At 35.0% G+C, this 18924-nt stretch overlaps 1 protein-coding gene across 1 annotated transcript; it reads right to left on the reverse strand.

Moving 5' to 3' along the window:
• Window positions 1-1117: 1117 nt before the first annotated feature.
• Window positions 1118-17621, reverse strand: LOC128186812 (uncharacterized). Its single transcript, XM_052856717.1, has 3 exons — window positions 17481-17621; window positions 4021-9020; window positions 1118-2484 (listed from the first exon to the last, which is right to left on the reverse strand). The coding sequence occupies exons 2-3, from the start codon at window positions 8957-8959 to the stop codon at window positions 1802-1804; spliced, it is 5622 nt and encodes a 1873-aa protein (XP_052712677.1). The 5' UTR covers window positions 8960-9020; window positions 17481-17621; the 3' UTR covers window positions 1118-1801.
• Between the last annotated feature and the right edge of the window lie 1303 nt (window positions 17622-18924).

Consider the following 18924-nt stretch of genomic DNA (forward strand, 5'->3'; position numbering starts at 1 on the left):
TTAATAACCAGTTAATATCTTGCTTACTGTATATATTAAAATAAAAATAGATAAAAGATAACTCTTTTTTAGAACAAACAATGCACTTTATGAATAATTTTGTTCATTTTATTATCGTTGGTAGAAAAAAGAACATGTACCAATAAATGGAAAAAAAGTGAAATGTTACACGAGATGAGAGAACAATAACACTATCTTTGTTGCAATGCAGTAACTTGTTCAAAATTCACTCTTTTATAGTCCCCAGACTTCCTTGCATTAGGACGATAGTGGTTCAAAGTCAATAAACTTTGCGTACATATTGAGTGCCTTACATTAGCACACGTGTGATTTGAGTACGATCCTCATCAGATTCGTCTGAAACTCAGTCACGTAAATCAGGTCACAGAAAAGTTTGATTATACAGATTTGTAGAAAATAATCCATAATTCATGGTCTGTCAGTTTCACAAACATCAAAAAAAAAAAAAATTAAAAGGCTCAACCCTCAATGCATGAATAGCACTATACTAGTATATCTATCATAAAGAAAAAAAAAGCCACGATTACAGCACAATACTTGGGAAGCAATACAAAACACGCCATGCAATAAAAAAGGAAAAAAAATCCACCTGTTATTACTTGAAATGATAATAAAAACCATGCAGTAAACTAAAATCTCTGTAATAAATATAATGCAAAGACCTTTATTGAGACTTTTTTCAAGGTGCATCACAACAACTACTGTAACCATAAAAAAGTATTGCAAAAATAAACATTTTGCCTATTTAAAAAATTGCCACCACATGTAGATAAAAAAAAAATAGCCCCAAAACCCTATCCTGGTATTTGAGCATGCCTATCTTAACCTACCAAATTTTACCAATTAACGTCCTTAAGAAGACATTCTTATAACCCAAAATTTGATGAAAGTAACTTTTGATATGAAAACAAAATGACAATTTAAAATTGTGTTGAACTAATGCAGTATGAAGGGTCTAAGGGTGCCACTACCTCCCTTTATACAGGATAAGAGGGAATAACCTTTCCATAATCAATCCCATCAAAATTGTACCAAACAAAGCAATAACAGCATGCTTAAATCAACCTTACAATGTGAAAGCTGTTTGGGGTATTCAGAGAGAGAGAGAGAGAGAGAGAGAGAGAGAGAGAGAGAGAGAGAGAGAGAGAGAGAGAGAGCTATCTGCAAAACGTTATATTAGATTTATATAAACAAAAAATGTTATATTACCTAGATTACATATAACTGGTCAGTATAACAATACTTCAAAATACAGAGGTGTAGAAAAGTAAACGCCTGTGAAAATTACGTAAACAGCTAACTACAAAAACACCCACAGCATGCACAGTATTGCACTGACTTCCTGTCATCCACTACAGCCAATGAACAGTTACCCAGTAGCATCTTTTCACATTTCTAGAAAAAATTGCTGGTAACTTGAGTAATCACTAGATGTAAGATCATTAGAATGAAAACCCCATGCAAAGACCCATTGTAAATATGGGGTAGAAATTTGCTCCATACAAAATACACTACAATACAAACAAAAAATATATAGCATGCATTATTCTGGTATTTACAACAGAAATTACGGAGAGAAGTAAAGTCACAAAAAAGATGTTTACATAACAAAAATAGACATGTTCAAAAGTAGCAAGTTGGACACATACTTCAATCATCTTTGTCACTTCCTTAGCACATCTGCATAACTGGTTCCATGTTATGATCATGAACATGAAAAAATATACAAACATGCATTGATGTACCGTACATGAATGACTGATTTTTATGACACATCACATTACACTGGCTGTAGGCAACTTCCGAACCTCTCAATGAAGTCAGAGAATTGTTGCTGAGTCAGCATATCCATGTTTAGGGTACGAACTCCGAATTTATTGAGAAAAGAGTCCACCTCATCTAAGCTACCATGGAACGTATCCTCCAGGTTAATCTGGCTGGAATTCAGTTTGTGAACCAGGGTTTTCAGTGGATTATTGAATCTGTTCTTCCTCTTCTGTCCTCTACGGAACCTTTTTCCACCACTGTCGATGATTTCTGAAGCGTGGAGTTCATCAGTATCTGTATCTCTGCTTGTTATACTTTCACTTCTTTTCATCTGAAGGTCTATCTTGTCATCCTCCTTCAAGGAATCTGAATCACAGCAGCTTGTTGTAGATTTCTTCCCTGTTTCACTGGGACTAACTTTTAATACAGCTTCATTCTGAATTTTCTTTGCTTCACCATCACTGTTATCTGAACTGTCAGATAAGACATCATCTGTACCATCATCACGATAAAAATTTTCTTCCCCGTTGACCTGGAACTCCATAACACAAGCCGGGTGGTTTGTGTGCTTGTCGTAACAGTGCAGGCGTACTTGATGCCGCAGGGGTGCAGCATAATTGCAGTACACGCAACTGAAGCCCTGATTTAATTGGTTCATGTCCTTGGGACGTACCACAAAAGATGAAGGTGTGTAGCCTGAAACAAACAAATAACGATAACCAGGAAGTAGACTCATGTAATGGAGAGCAGGAAATCAGTCGCTATAATCCTACTCATCATCTTTACATCCGCATTATGAGGAATGTTTTCACTAAACAGTTGTTCCAGAAAATATGGTTTGCTATAACTCTCATTTTACAGAGAAAAGAGAATCAAAGTTCAAATTCCCAATTTCGTTTTTGACTACAAGGAGGGTGGGGGGAGTATTTGACCTGAAGGTAACTTTTACACAATAATCTAAAGGTTTCTTTCTGATTGGCCCTTGTACTTGTACTAAATATCTCTATAACTGGTAGATACACCAGAATATTTTTTCTATAGAATGATGTGTAATATGGCCCCAAAGAAATATACCAAAAAAAAAAAAATAATTTCTCAACTTATTTTGCATGTACTTAATCTTTGTTATAATTACTCTTATACATCCCTTTATAAGCAAGAAAAAACAATCACATGGGGGATATAAACCATTATTTATGGTAGGGGGCATTGTTTACATTCTGACTTCACAATGTACACAAGGTTTCTGCCATCTTTAGCAAGTGAGATCTGGAGGAGAGATGGACTTTTATCTCCTCACCAAATTTGAAAGCCATTAAAATATACAAGCACATTTAAGTACATTCTATTCCTTCAGCTAGTCAATGTATTTTGTCAAAATCTATTTAAATGAGAAAGAAGGAAAATATATCTCACTGCGCTCTAAAAGTTTTATAAACAAAACTAGTGAATATTGTTTATTTTTACACTGCATTAATTTTGACCTACATTTGTCATAATCTATTACATCAGATTTTTTTATTGTGAAAATGTAGGTCAAGTACTGTGCAAGTACTTGACCTACATTTTCACAATAAAATTTTTTATAAAGGTTATTAAGTTTGATTAAAGTTATGGGAATAATTAGATTCAAATATCATGGAGAAACAATTAATTCTTACACTGCATGTATAGAGGCCCATAACTGGTCGGCCCACCTTTACTCATTTTTAGAGATTGAAATACTGCAGATTACCTGAATGTTCTCTTGATCAATGTTACCTAGGGTTGTCTAATTCCAATAGTCAGAGTACTGACATCAAATCAATGCACAGAACAGGTAAATGAAACACCTGTACACATAGGTGTAACAAGTGATCAGGACTCACTAATACAGCCTGGGGAAAACCCCTCTTATACAGACAAATGATTGAATCTATAGATAAGATCCTGTCCTCAATTTAGCTTGCTAGACATTTGAGTAGATAAAATTTAAGGTTAAGCATTATTCATCCCTGTTCAATGAAAAACAATATGAGTAGAATGGCATGAACATAAACTTTCACATTATGTTTATATTTTATAGCTTGCCATGGGTTAAACATTGTTTTGTTTTTTTTGTTTTTTTTAGACTGATGTTTTTTCACCTTGACTTGGCAAATAAATTTTTCAGTTTTAATGTAGTTAAATCAAGCACATACATAATATATTGTCTAACAATATGAAAATAAACTTTTAAACGAGAAGACTCACCAAGACTAGGTGATGATCTAGCTATCTGGGAGATCTTCTTGCTCCTCTTCTTTTTCACCACAAAGCCATCCTCTGTTGAGTCCGAGTCCACTGAATCTCCTCCAGGTGTTCGGGGAAACTCCCTCACACTCTTCTTTAGTGGAACCTTCTCAGACGCTGCTGACGCCACACTCCCAATATCTGAGCCTTTTGGACTACAGGATCTCCGTTTGAAAGCCTTCCTCAAACTGCTGGTCTCAGGGTCAACATTCAAATCATGTGACATTTCCTCTTGGTCCTTCTGATTGTACATGTCTTCAACAGTTTCATCCTCATCAAAATCTGGTTTATATGGATCTGTTTTGGCATCAAGTTGTTTTGTAGGTGCTGAACTGTAGTCAAGATCCATATTTTTCTCAGCAAGGTATTTATCCAAATTAACTAATGTTCTGGAGATCATTGGGTCTTCATCTTTATGTAGGTCTACAGAGTGTTGCAAAGTCACATACTTATCTGTGGACTGGAATCCACATCTTCCACATAACCAGTTACAAATTTTGTGCAAATGCATCATGTGCAGCTCTACCCCTCTTAGTGTTCGCTTCTCTGAAAAGCAAATTGGACAGGACACATTTCCAGTTTCTTTCTCTAGGGGTGTAGCAGCTTTAGGAACTTTTGCATCATTCTTTGCATCCAGATTTTTGTTTGCTTCCTCATCTTCAGTGTCAGAACTCTGGTCTTCTTTTTGTTTAAACATCACTACACCACATTTTTTCAAATCCTCCTTAGACATAGCTGCCACAGATTCAATGTCTGCAAAAGTGCGCAACACATAAGGAGTTTCTTCCTTGTGAACATTCCTTGAATGCCTCAAAGCATCGGATTTATTGTAGGTCACATGACCACAACGCCCGCACTGTAACTTTTTCAGTTTGTGTCTCATTGATAGATGTCGCTGCACACCAATATAATTGGAAGCAAATCCACACAGTGGACAGTTGGCTTTCATACTCAGAGGCCTCCGTTTTAACTTAAAATTCTTCTTAAAAGTCAGCATTCTTGAGTATTTGGATTTCTTTGTTTCTTTTAATTTCTTCTTCGGTAGAAATTCTATGAGATCATGTCCTCTCTGAAGGTCATATGCCACACGCACAGCTTTACATATTTTAAAGCCATGTTCTGATGTGCAATGATCTGTTACTTCCCCTAGGTTTCTGTGGACATATTTGCAGTATGAACATTTATACATAAAAACTTTGTGCATGCGTAACAGATGCATTTGCATCCCTTTATGCGTAAGCTTCATGTCACACTGGATACACCGGACATTTTGCTGTCCTTTGATTGGATTGACTTTCGGCCTACTTTCCTCTGAAGATTCCTTTTCCTCGTCACCAGATTCACTGTCCTCATGCTCATCGCTTTCTTTATCCATCTCTTTCTCCTCTTCACCATTCTTCTCTACATCATCTCTTTTGTCAGTTACCTCCTCCACTTCCATAGTTTTACAGAAGGATCTTTTGATGCATGGAGAGGTGCCTGGGTGATCTGCATAGCAATGTCTTAGACACTCCTGCTTTGACATAGACATGTACATACACAGGTTACATGTGTATTCACACATGTTGTGGACCCAGAAGGCATGACGCTTGATCCCAACGGCAGAGTCTCCAGACTGGCCACAATACGGACATTTGTAGTACAGCGGAGATTCTTTTGCTTCTGGTTTTGATGGGACAGGTGGTTTAGGTGGCTTCTGAAATTCTTCCTCCTCTAATACTTCTCTTCTCCTTCGTTTATATAGATCTGGACTAGGATCAAATGTAGTCTTGAACTTGCGAACACGGGGAAGATCCAGAATGTTACTTTCATCAACAATTTCATAATTCTGACCTTTGTTAACCTTTTTGCGACGTCTTTTAAGCTTTTTCTTATTCTGCAATATTTTCTTTGCTTTCTGGAAGTTCTTTTTCAGATAGTTGGATGTTTTCATTGTTCCATTCTGCTTTTTTCTACCTCTTCTTCCTGGTTTCCTGTACTCTGGACTCTTACTGCCACTTGTGTCTGGAATGATCTTCATGGAGGGTAGTGGATCTATAACATCACTCATATCATCGGAATCAGTTTTTTCTTCCTGACTTGTACCTTTCGCTGGTACTGCTCCCACTAATGAACCACTATTTTGCATTGAGACATGGTCATTACTTTTGGCCACTAGAACTCCTTCACCACTATTTGAGGCCTTTTCATTCTTGGATACAACTTTTGTTGAATCTTCTACATTATTCAGCTGAGATAAATGTTCAGTTTGCTTCCGTGAATTGCTCTCCATCTCTCCAAGAATGTCACGAATCTTTTTCTTTCCTGAATAAGTTTTCTTCACAATACCCAACTGCACGTCTGAAGGTGATTCATCAATGCTTTCACCGGAAGTTCTGGATTCCAATGCCGAGTTACCTATGTCCGACTTCTTAGATGTGAATCTGAATCTCCTTTGGTCACCGAAGAGTTCCTTTGAAGATTTATCATTTTCTTCATCAGAGACCCATCTATAATGTTTACATGCATTCACATTTCTTTCCAATTGTCTTTCAGCTTCAATATCTTTTTTGTAAACAAACTTTTGACCCACACAAGCTTGATGATTTTTTAAATGACTTGAAAATCCATATTTGTTGCAGGAAGAAAAGCCACAACTTGTACAAGCATATGGTTTGTAGCTTAAATGAAGCATGTAATGCCTTCGGAAATTTTGAGCAGATTTTGTAACAAATGTACACTTGTCACATTGGAAATAAAACATCTTCACTTTGTTCACTAGAGAAATGTCAATACTGTCATTATCAACGTATGTAGAGGCGTCTGCTTTCTGTTGGACAGGTGCAGCATCTGGTTTTGACTGCTGGAGTGGTGGAATGCTTGTCTTAGATGGTTGGTTTGATGTAACGGTAGGTGAACCAGCTTGTCTGACTTGTGCTTGAGTGGCAAGTATGACGTGTGGTGCTATAGTGGACGTTGATACTAGCCTTGGTGCGGCTATTGGGCTGTTAACTAGCTGTTGCATAGTGATGGTGCCAGTTTGCATCAATGATGACGTAGATATAACTGGAACTAGAGAGATGCTTGAAGTGTGGTTTGGTGAGACTTGGTGAGTGACAGCTGTTGAACAAGGTGATGATGGGAATGTTCTCTGCATAGTTTGTATAGTGGTGGGGGTCGGAGTAGATGAGGGAAGAACTGGTATGTTTGGTGCCACTACTCTTGGTGGTAGACCTCCTGACACCTGTGGATGGATCATCGTTCTGACGTTGGAACTTGGCACAAAAGGAACAATGCCCACTGGTAACCCTGTGATCAGATGATGACCACTCGATGGAACCTGACTTCTATGAATAACATTAATAGGGTGGTTTGGAGTAGGGAATCTGTTCTGAGCTACACCAGGAGGATACGCAGTGGCCACAGCAGGAGATATCAACACTTGAGTGAGAGGGGCACTGGAGCTTGACACAGTAGGCTGAAGGTTGAATTGCTGAAATTGCTGAATAGCCACAGTATTGAGGTCAACAGAACCTCTAGGAAACTGTCCCACTGCTGGAATACTAGCAGGATTAACTGCAACACCCAGCGCAGGAATCATCAGAGGAGGCGGAGGACTACACACAACAGTAGTGGTCTTGGTCAGGTTGAACTGAGAAAAGTCCTTTTCTTCCAGGGAATTGTCAGCTTCTTCTTCTGGTACAGTGTCGGTGCTTGCTTTCTCTGTCAGCTCCTTTCCACATTCCTTTGGCATGATCTCTGTAAAACATACATTATCTGAACTCTTTCCTTTTTCTTCATTTGAGTTTTGAACTTTGTTCGGCTTATCAATTTTTTCAGCACGATCATTTTTTACATTATCTTCCTCTTCAACTGCAGTCTTCTTTGCATTTGTACTTTGATTCAGGATATTTTTTTCTAAACACTCTTGTTCTGACGTGGTTCCTTTTTCTATTTCACTTTCCACTTCACTTGTTGTCTTCTCCTCTGAATCATGTGTTTTTTCTTTAGCAGTAATTCCCAACATTTCCTCTACAGCTGGTTTTCTGGAGTCTTTTACCATTAAATCACTCGGCTCTGCTCTCTTTCCTTCACCTGCATCACTATCTTTTTCTACAACTGGTTCTCCACATTTAACTGAAAACACTGAATTTTCTTCCTCACTTTTATCTTTTGATGTATGAATATTCTCTCCACCCACAGTCCTTTGTTTAATCACTGTAGTGGTCTTTAATCCCTCACCCTTTTCAACTGTGTTTATATTTTTGCTCACTTCTGTCGCTGCCATGTTATCTGCCTGTTCTTTTTCACAGTCCACTGCTTTGTTAACTGTTTCCCCTCCCTCATCTTTGAGCACTGTTTCTGGGGCAGCCTCCACTTTACAGTCCTCCCTGACAAGACCAACACTTTCTTCTTCCTTCTTCTCACCATCTGTTACCATAGAAACCTGTAGATTTTCACCCTCTTTGACTGCTGTGACACTTTCTCCTTTGTCCTTTGCAAGTTCTGTAACCATACCAGTCTGTATTTCTTTACTAGTTTGGACTGCATTGGCATTTTTGCCTACCTTTTTTCCTGGCTCACTGGGTCCTTCCCTTTCTGTATCACTGGAATCTGACAACCCTTCTTCACTACCGGACTCTGAGTTTTCAGACATTGTGTCTTGGAGCTTGTCTTTGTGCTCTTTTACAGGGCTGTTGGCTCTCTGAATGAGTTTGGATTTTAAATTTCTTCGAATTGCCTGCGAGAAGTCAATGCTGGGTTCGTCCATTTGTTCAATGATGTCATTGTTTTCATTTCTCACCACCACTGCAGGAATATTGAGTTTTGTTTGCTTATCAGACACAGAGTTTGATGTGGAATGAGGATCTGTTCCACCATTCTTCTGATTTTCAGCTTTATTTTCCCCTGTGGTTTCCATTCTTGTCTTCAGCTAGATGCCCTCTCAGCTGGTGTAGTTCACATGGTATTTATCTCCTCCTCTGTAAAATATATCAGATATTCAATTACAACAAATATCTAAAGGCAGTTGACTGTTATAAGTCCAAATTGTGGTTTTTTGGGTGTTTTTTTTGTTCAGAGAAGTGCAAGCAAGTATACTAATATTCCAAAATAAATTAAGCACTAAGCTTGAGATCTCTTTCTGAGTGGATGAAATTAAATATACATGTAAATGTTAATCAATTATAAAATGTATATCAATAAATTTGAGTTTTTGCTATACTATTAAATATATCAATTTACAGCAAGAAAAAGAGGGGTGTTGAAAAATGTCTTTTCATATGAGACCATTTTGACAATTAGACATGATTTTAGGAATTTTAAAGTTTATCACTTACAATACTTCATAGTTTCTGTGAACAAAATAAGTTTGCTCTGTTTCAATGAGTGAATATTCACCTAGATTTTATCTACCTCTAAATAGTTATGATAAAAAGTACCAGTACCTAAAAATTATTAGCCCTTTTTTTAGACGGTTATGGCTATAAATAGCCACGGTCTATTGCTACGGTCCTGACCGCAAGAGTATTTCTCACGGGGACCCTAGCGGATAAGGAACGATAACTCTTGTTAGGTATGCAGTGTTACACGCAATGTTAATTTTATCTAGTATGTGTCGATTTCAGTATGAGAACTAATTAAATCTTATCGGATATTTCAAGCATTATAGCTATTTATTTTGTTACTACATATATCTAAATAACTTATGAAATTGTGTTTTATTTTAAATGAGCCGTTACCCTGTCTACTTACACGGTATCGATAATTTATGCACCAACTGCCACTTGTGACGTTAAACTCTGTATCAGGACTGCATAAACTATATCACTGCGATAATTGGCTAAGAGATCTCACAATAATCGTTCTCTTTTTTATGATGTAAACAATTGTCAGAAACACACTATTTAAACAGGTTTGCCATTTCATATTTCAGCAATTATGCTTCGATTATCAATAAATTAAGTCATTTTCAATGAATTAATTTTAGTTGAGAAAGAATATTTATTTTGATGTAGCTTATTCCAAAGAATTCACAATAGATACTGACAATATCAATGAATATTACATAAATTACATTTTATTGAACTTTAACCGACCAATGGCACGCTTTCTTCTACAAGTGTGCATGTTTTTTATAACTTACAAAAAAAAATTGAAATTTACGATACAAATGTGTTTAATTTTGGACTGACCTGTGATTTACCTAATTTTGTAACCCACTCAGTCTGTAGGAACATTAATTTAATTACAGGCACCTCAATATTCATCAGACAATATTTACTACTGATGTTAACGCTTTACTTGCTGCTGACTTTCTCTCAAACACGCTAATCGATCGACCTCGGATTGTAAAATTCATGTGCAAATCGAATCGCCATTCTACAATTTTACATGTATACATGTATAAACAAACCACATTTTATGATGTTTCAAAGAAATAAGGGATTAAAGACATATGCTGTAAAACGTCTTATGGATTTCACGGCGTGTCAGCTCCTGTATCTCTAGTTTGCAGCAAACGCTAGCTTTTTTGTGAGAAAAAACAATCGGTTCAACTCGTGCAATATTCCATATACATTTATGGTACATTGTGAACGGTAATGTAAGATATAATAAATTTGTTCACTAAACAGTTTCTGACGAATTTTTTCACAATAAACTGAATAACGCAATTTGATGAGCGAAGTACAATCTGTGACTTTAATCCATATGCGCCCATCCTCAGGGGTTGAAATATTCCAGGAAAACGCACTAGCCCAGGGGCTACTAGTCAGTAAAAAATTATTAGCCCAAAGCTCATATCAGCTAGCCCAACCATTTTAAGATGCAAAATAAAAATACATGCATGTATAACACAATTACAGCTATTTAATTCATTTTGAAATAAATTCTCAAAGATAACACATTTTATGTTTAAACTTTATTCATATCATAATACAGTTCTGAATCCCCTGATTTGCTAGCTCGATGGACTATCAGTTGGTAAAAATGAGCATGCCCGAGTTTTAAACTGACTAGCCCTGGGCGTCGGGCTACCATATATTTCAACCCCTGATCCTGCTATTAGAGAACCTTTTCTTTGGTTTCAGGGGGGATTTTTTCACTATCAGATAACATTATTTACACATGTACGTAAATATCCCCCCTTTTTGTTCTCAAATAATTTTTAACTCGCGAGTACAACTCTATTATGAGCTTTCTTCGACATTTGTTTCCATTTACAAATAGGCGGGCCTATATAAATGCGTCAGTTTGTTGCGACTCGCAATCGAAATACACACCAGTTAGAAAGTGTCATCACTCAACGAAATGCTACATCGGCCGTAGCGTATACATCCATGCTATATTTGCGATAAATAATGAAACATGACGGCAAAAATGTGCTTCATAGATGACTGTAGTATTCTATTGAGCTACAGAACTATAGCTTTCCGGAAATATTACCGGGATTTTCGGACTCTAGCTTTAGATCTATCGTATAGTACATGCAAAGAATAAAATGAAATTTATATACACAGATGTACGGTCAAAAAAACATCTGCTCAACTTGGATTTTGTTTGTTTGGTGTTTTTAAAAACTAATTTTGAATCACTAGAAAAGTTTAATGTAGCAAGTAAATTATGCGTGTTAAAGTGTACTGAGAAGCGATAAAATATACATGTGACTTTACCAAATTCATTCAAATGATTTGAATAAATCTATAGCTAAATACAATAGGACAAATGTACTTTAAAACGTTGATTAATGAAACTGTCGCGACTGAATATTGTATGATTTTTTTTCAAATTTTTATTCACTTTCGTTGTAAGCAAATGGAAATAATCCACCACTAAAGTCGAAGATAAAATATTGATTGACTCTTCTGTTTCATGATGACGTGCATTCCAAAAGCAATACCAGTTTTATCAAACAGGTTCTTGTAAACCATTCCGTACCAAACCATACCTAAATGTATTAACTGAGTATGAGGACAAAAGCAAGTGTGATGGTCCACGAGACTGCAACTTTTTCCCCATGAAGAAATTGAGGGAAAATGCTGTCGAGGTGGAAAATAAACATACTACTGTCCATGATAATATTTTATCATACCAAAGCTTTATTTGTTCTCGTTACTTTGAGAAATCTACAATATCTTTAAAGCACAATAGTCCAATCCACACTTTTCAAAAGTTGTTCCCCTTTGCGGTGTCAACACAAAGGTCAAAAGGGAAAAAAACAAAATTCCCCTTCTTTATACAATTTGGCGGTACTGTGATGAAATTGCTTTGGATTTGATTTATTCATTCAATATGTAGTGTCAACCCACATATTTAATGAGATTCTGGGGTAATAAAAATACATAATATGTAGTACATGTATTACCGAAAACAGAGTTCTAATGTCAACTGATATAGATACAAACATAATTATAGAAACAAACATATAGATACAAACATATAGATACAAACTTCTATACTACAAAGGCTACTGTGATGAATCTATAGGTTTTCCCCAAAAGATGGCGATAAAGAGACACAACATTTGTAAAGTGTGAATTGTGATCACAACTACGATTTCCACAGAATTATCTATGTAGGAAACTCACGACCAGTTGTGCGAGTATGCGTTAAGTATTAGTACATGTATGAGATACTGGCTGTGGATATTTTCACAACAGTAATTACCGTACATGTAATATGCCACTTTCAAACGGCGCCACCATCTAACAGTACTTTCAATACTTTGATTAAAAATTAAAATCAACCTTGTATTTAACCTCATCATATAAACTATACATTTATATTAGATAAATTCAGATCAGCATATACGCCTATACCATTACCAGGTTAAAACTACATAACTATTACCAGAAAAATCTTGCTATTTTGCCAATTTTTAACCCCCCCCCCCCCCCCACCCCCAAAAAAAAAAATTAAAAAGACCCCCATGTTATAAATTCTGCTTCCATTTACTTTACTGCATCCGAGTGCATCAGTTTCACAAACCCAAGAAGTGGTAGATTCAAAACAATGCCATTGCCTGTAAAGGCCATGCTAATGTTTAGTGTTGTCTTATCTTTTAGTCTTTAAAATATATACATGTAACAATTACAGGAATAGCAGGTTAATTTGTGATAATTTTACATAGAAACAATTTGTAGAGGTATAATAAATATAATTATTATATAATTGATTAATTCCTGTTTCTCTAATTGGCTCAATTCCAACTATCTAGAAAAACCCCCCCAGAACATTATATTCACCTGCACGTGACCTTGGAGGTCAATATAACATTTGATTTTCTCTACATTGGACTAAAAATAGATCGTCCAATGAAATATCGCATTTCTCAGTTTGTTCGGCTATGGTTTTAAACTAAAATCTTCGCTTGATAACACTTAATTTGTTATATCTGTATCATTTCGTCGCAGAATCATATAATAAAATAATTATTGCTGTTTTTTCGCTCAATACGATGATGTAGCTACCCTCGAAGTACAATATTCACCTCGCCTCCGGCTCGGTGAGTATTGTACTTCTTGGATAGCTAAATCATCGTATTGACCTCAAAAACTGCAATAACCTTGTATAATATTGCATTCTGGCTCACACATCCCAGTAATTTTTCCTGATTTTTTAAAAAAGGGGCCTTTGGTTTTTTGAAAAGAGAAAATCTGGAAAATCTAGAAATTGCTGTATACAAATAAACTCCACAGTAACTTACACCAAAATTGATTTGTTGTATTTCCATATTTTGCATATTGTATTTTTTTGATTTTTTAGTTCTCTTCTATTTTACTTTATAAAATCATAAAAAAAATTCCATTTTGTTTTAGAAGGGGGTTGAACAAAAAATTTGCAAGCAAAATTTCCATCTAGATATTGGCTGTAGAAAAAACTCTCTATGTTATACAATGTACAATTATGGCTGATTTTGGGGTCAACAACCTGATATATACAATATTCACAGATCCCAGAGGACAATGTGAATATTGTACACAGAGGGTAACAGCAATAAGTGTTTCATAATAATTACGATTCAAGACAAATTGAGTTTTATCAAGCAATGATACCTCTTAACTTAGTCTGAAGTCATAGTCAAACACATTGAAAAATGCAAGATTTCAGAGGCATCAGGTTATCAAGCAAGGATATCCTCTTTATTTAGTCTGAAGTCATAGTCAAACAAATTGAAATGCAATACATGTATTTCATAGGCAACAAGAATGATAATAGCAAATCAAAGCATCTAAAAACTTCCAATCTATTTTAAGATCAATGTAGAAAATTCCAATGATAAATATTCACCATATAGGTCACATCGGTAAAAATCATGTTTCATTTTTTCTATAACATGTTGGACATGTTGGATATTAGTTACAACCATTTTAACAAGAGCTTGGACTTTGGGTAGTTGTGTAAACATCATTTTGACGATGCCTGTCTATTTCATTGCTGGCCACTCAGCCATGGCTGTTTGAAATCAACAAAAAATTTCTGGGTTTTAAGCTAAAACTACGCAATAGGTGCATGTTTCGCTTGAAACCGCATCATTTTTAACTTGTTTTGACACAAGGAATAGATAGCTATGCCCTACTGAAAGTCCAAGGTTTTGTTAAAATTGTTCTAATTAGGAAATTTTTGTTGACTGACAGTGGTGAAATGGTGGACATACATGGTTTCTAAAAGGGTGAAAATATACATTTATAGCACAAATCCTTTGGAAATATAAAGGTTTACCCCCCCCCCCCCCCCAAAAATTAAACTATTCTATAATTAGGTTCTCTAACTTTCTGAAGGTTCTGAATTTAGCTAGCATGTAATATTCATTATACATGTATTATAATACTGAAAGTTATGAATTGCATGTATCATTAAGGTAAGAGTAAGCCTATTTATTCTAGGTTATTTACATTTGCACTTTTTGTGGGCATATATTAAAGTCCAATTAATAATAATAAGCTAGATTAATTAGTAAGTATGTAAATACTTTATTACATAATAGTGATTTGAGTATAGACAGTCAAACTTTGTTATCTCGAACTATATGAGACTGTTTAAAAACTTTCAAAATATTTGAGAGAATGAGGGTAAAATACTTTAGTAAAAAATTAGTAGTTAGGACTATAAAAATCACTTCCACATATCCACTGTATTCGAGATATCAGTGTTCGAGATATAAAAGTTCAACAGTAATTAATTACAAAATTCATTTTACAGAATGAGATATAATGCGAATACAGCCGGCCCAACGGACATTAAAACTGTTAGAAAGTGAATAAAATTTGTATGTTTTAGGAGTAAGATGGTTTCATAGGCGTCGGAACCGGGGGAAGGCTTAGTCTCCCACTTTTTTTTGCAAAGTTATACATAACTATAGACCTTCTTTTATTTTGATTGTCAAGATTTTTGGATAAGTCTAGCCCCCCCCTTTCAATTTGCTTACGACGCCACTGAGTTCTGTCAAATGTTTAATACAATTGAAAGATTTTTGTACATAATTTAATTACTATGGCAGTAGGTATTTACTGGAGTCCACACTTGAGCAGTGAAAAGTTTAATGTATATATACCTGACATACATTTGCACAGAGCTCAAATTCATATAGAAAAATTGCTATACTTACTTCCTCACTAACTGAAAATGGGACTTCCCCAGGCCTCTCACACTCATTTTTGGTACTGGGGCCGGGGCCAATTGATTGGGAAAAATGCGACGTTTTGATAGAAATTTGGAATTTTTTTCCTTGCTTAATGTACAGTCCCCAGAACAAAAACTAGGGTATATTGATAGGATTTTTTAAAGGTTTATTTTTTAAAATTATTTTTAACACTGGGAACATGTGTGTATAATAATGAGAAAGAAAAAAAAAGTTAATTCACAGTGTGTGATACAAATTTGTGACGAAAATGTAAAATTTCCCAAAAGGTTTTTGTGTAATTACTAGCTATATGTTAAATGGCAAAGAAAATAATGAAACAGTTTTTTTTTTAGAATTTTTAAAAAAGTTATCTTATTTGTATTAATGTAAAATTTAATCTATATTTATATTTATACCTTTTATAGATAAATTTTTCTTGATTGTGTTAGCCTAATGACAATATTTATAAAATCAGTCTCTGTACTTCTGTGTGTTTTGGATATTAGTCCAACCCCTCGACCCACTTGCTACTGTTTTGTAGAGGATCTGTTCAGACAAACATTTTTATAATAATTTTAACATTTATTGCAGAATTATAAACTACTAACAGCTTATCAACAAACTGTAATATCAGGATTAAAAGTAATAAACATCGTTTTTAAAATTACACCGTCTCTGAGGAAATTCTGGCTAAGTTACTGATCACAAGAAACAGTTTACAATGCGGTAGTGTTGCACATCTTCACAGTGCTTTTATGACTTCTGAATATACAAGATATATATTTGGAATAAGTATGGTTTTCTTTTAAGTTACATTATTAATATTAGGCAATCTCAAATTGGGAAAAACACACTCAATTTTGGGAAAAAAGATGCCTTTTTCACGTTGGGAATGGGGCCAAATATCGGCCCCAATGATAGAGGATCGAGAGGCCTGTTCCCCCATCATAAATAATAAAATTTAGCAGCATGAACACAGGTGCTTGTTTCTGTCATAAAAGTTACCCTTTAGTATGATAATAACACAAGGTATCAACTCCAATTTAAGTGTAGCATTCCCTATGTGACTTGCAATCAATTTCGATTTTGGATGAAACGTAATAGAAGAGTGCTCATAATCATGCTCTTCTACGATAATTTATCTGGTGTAAAACATCCTTTCCTGGCATCAAGCAATGTTTTGAAGCTGTTCATGCAAACAGGTAAATAGAGGCATGTCTGCCATAAATGATTTTGCAGATAAATAATCCTAGAAAACAATCATTATAAACACTTGTCCACTGCTTTTTCGTTGAATATAGTTGCAATTCAAAAAGATTACACCAGGTAATGAGTCAGATACCTTGTTTATAATATAATATACAATAGGGAAAACTTTATCTAAAAAAAACAAGTGTCTGACAGTGTGTTTAAACCACACATTTGAATATTTTTCATCAGTTTAAAATTATTGTTATACTTTCACAGCATTAAATAATGATACAGTTTTTGTTGAAAAAAATGACCATAGTGACAATGATTAAAATTACCCAAAACGGACTGTTTAACAATTCCAAATTGCCTGTATGAGAAAATTCGGGTTAATTCCAGTAGCTGAATTTTTTGTTCCATTTCTAGGGCGTAGTAATAAATAAATCTCAAAATATCGTCGTTGATTATACAAAGCTTTTTGTTTGGTTAAATTATTGTTCATCTTTGATGACGTGAACTTCCTCAGGTAAACAAACCGATTTTGATAGTCTGTGCAGCCAAATGCTATGTTTTCTTATCTTTGTCATATTATAAACCCGTAATAATCTTGAAGTAAAACAAACTGTACCTTTCCTACATGTTGGATGGAATCTGTTTATTTTGGGCTGTTGCAGTAATTCGAGTTTTTTGTTCAGCCCGTCAAAGCATGTAAAAAAATCAATGCAAGCGTCTTATCAACGCAGACAGTTCAGCTTCCCGGATAGTAGTTTAAACGCTTAAATGGTTTATGTATAGTCTATTTCAATATGTTGGTGATTTATATCTTATCATTAAAGTAAAGAATTCCATATACGACAGCCAACTGTCAGCTGCCAACTGCTTGCTGCCTACTGCCAACTTTCTTACTCTTAACTAATTACTGCTCACTGCCAACTGCTAGCCTAAGTCCCATTTGCTTGCAGATGGTCTTGTCTCGCATAAGTGAAAGACGGTTTATTTAAAATATGTTTAGAAATAATGTAACTTTAAGTTAATCTTTAAAATAGTTATAAGGTTTCCAAAAGGTTCCATGGCATCGTGTAACGTGCTTGGGAGCAATAGATTTAGATGCAACATCGTTTCTAAGGCAATTTTAGAAAACTTGCTAGATGAGCCTATTACAAAATCATTTTTAGTTGCCTGGATATTTTCAAACATATCAAGAATGTTTATGTCTACATCCTTTTTTATATAGTAATAGCCAAATACTTCTGGGTTGCTATATAAAAAGGATTGACGACTCGATGAACAAAGTGTGTTTTCTAATTGTATGATTATTCAATGTGACCATCACTCTTTCAAGATCATTATGAAAGACAGGAATGAAACAAAGTCTCAGACATTCTACATGTATATGGATAGCTTTAGACAAATCAAGAACTCCACTATTTCTCATGTCTCTCAAAAGTAGTAAACACGAGTTAATGTACGTTTCTTTGATATATCCACCACCTTTCTATTCTGTTATTTTTGGGAGGACTCCCTGTAAAAACAGTTTTCCGCAAATTCATTGTTATTTTCTTAATTTTTAGTGTTTTTTGTATATGGTTCAAATACAATTACTACCTTGAAAATAATTATTTGTTGTTTTAAGATTATCAATTCCTTTTTTTACAGGTCAGTCTCTCCCCCCCCCCCCCCCAGTTAACTGAAGAAATTAAATAAAAAAAAACGAATAAAACGCGAAATATACTTGAAGTAGGCCATCTAGCTATTTGATATGCATGGCACACCAAATTCTCAAAAATGCACGAGTGAGCTAAACATTGTTTCACAGTGATTAGCTAGGTTTATTGGCTGTAAAGTATAGCTTCCGCACCTTGTCATCGGACATATTTCACATCTGTAAACCATAGTTCAAGGGACTTGGACACGATTTTAGATCAAAATTTTCCTTTTCTTTTTTTTAAGAAAAAATGGTTTATTTGCTCATTTTGAATGATTGACCCAAATTTAAATGTTGAAAGTCAAGTTTTAAGAAAGATACAGAGGTAAGCAATCATTGTTATGTAAACAAAGCTCGAGTAAAGTAT

Source organism: Crassostrea angulata, chromosome 6 (assembly GCF_025612915.1).
Source record: "Crassostrea angulata isolate pt1a10 chromosome 6, ASM2561291v2, whole genome shotgun sequence".
Classification (NCBI taxonomy): Eukaryota; Metazoa; Mollusca; class Bivalvia; order Ostreida; family Ostreidae; genus Magallana; species Magallana angulata.

Coding starts and splice junctions, on each gene's coding strand:
- LOC128186812 (XM_052856717.1), bottom strand. CDS start 8,959: ATGGAAACCACAGGGGAAAATAAAGCTGAAAATCAGAAGAATGGTGGA. Junction 2,485..4,020: donor TAGATCATCACCTAGTCTTG/GTGAGTCTTCTC, acceptor TGTTTGTTTCAG/GCTACACACCTTCATCTTTT.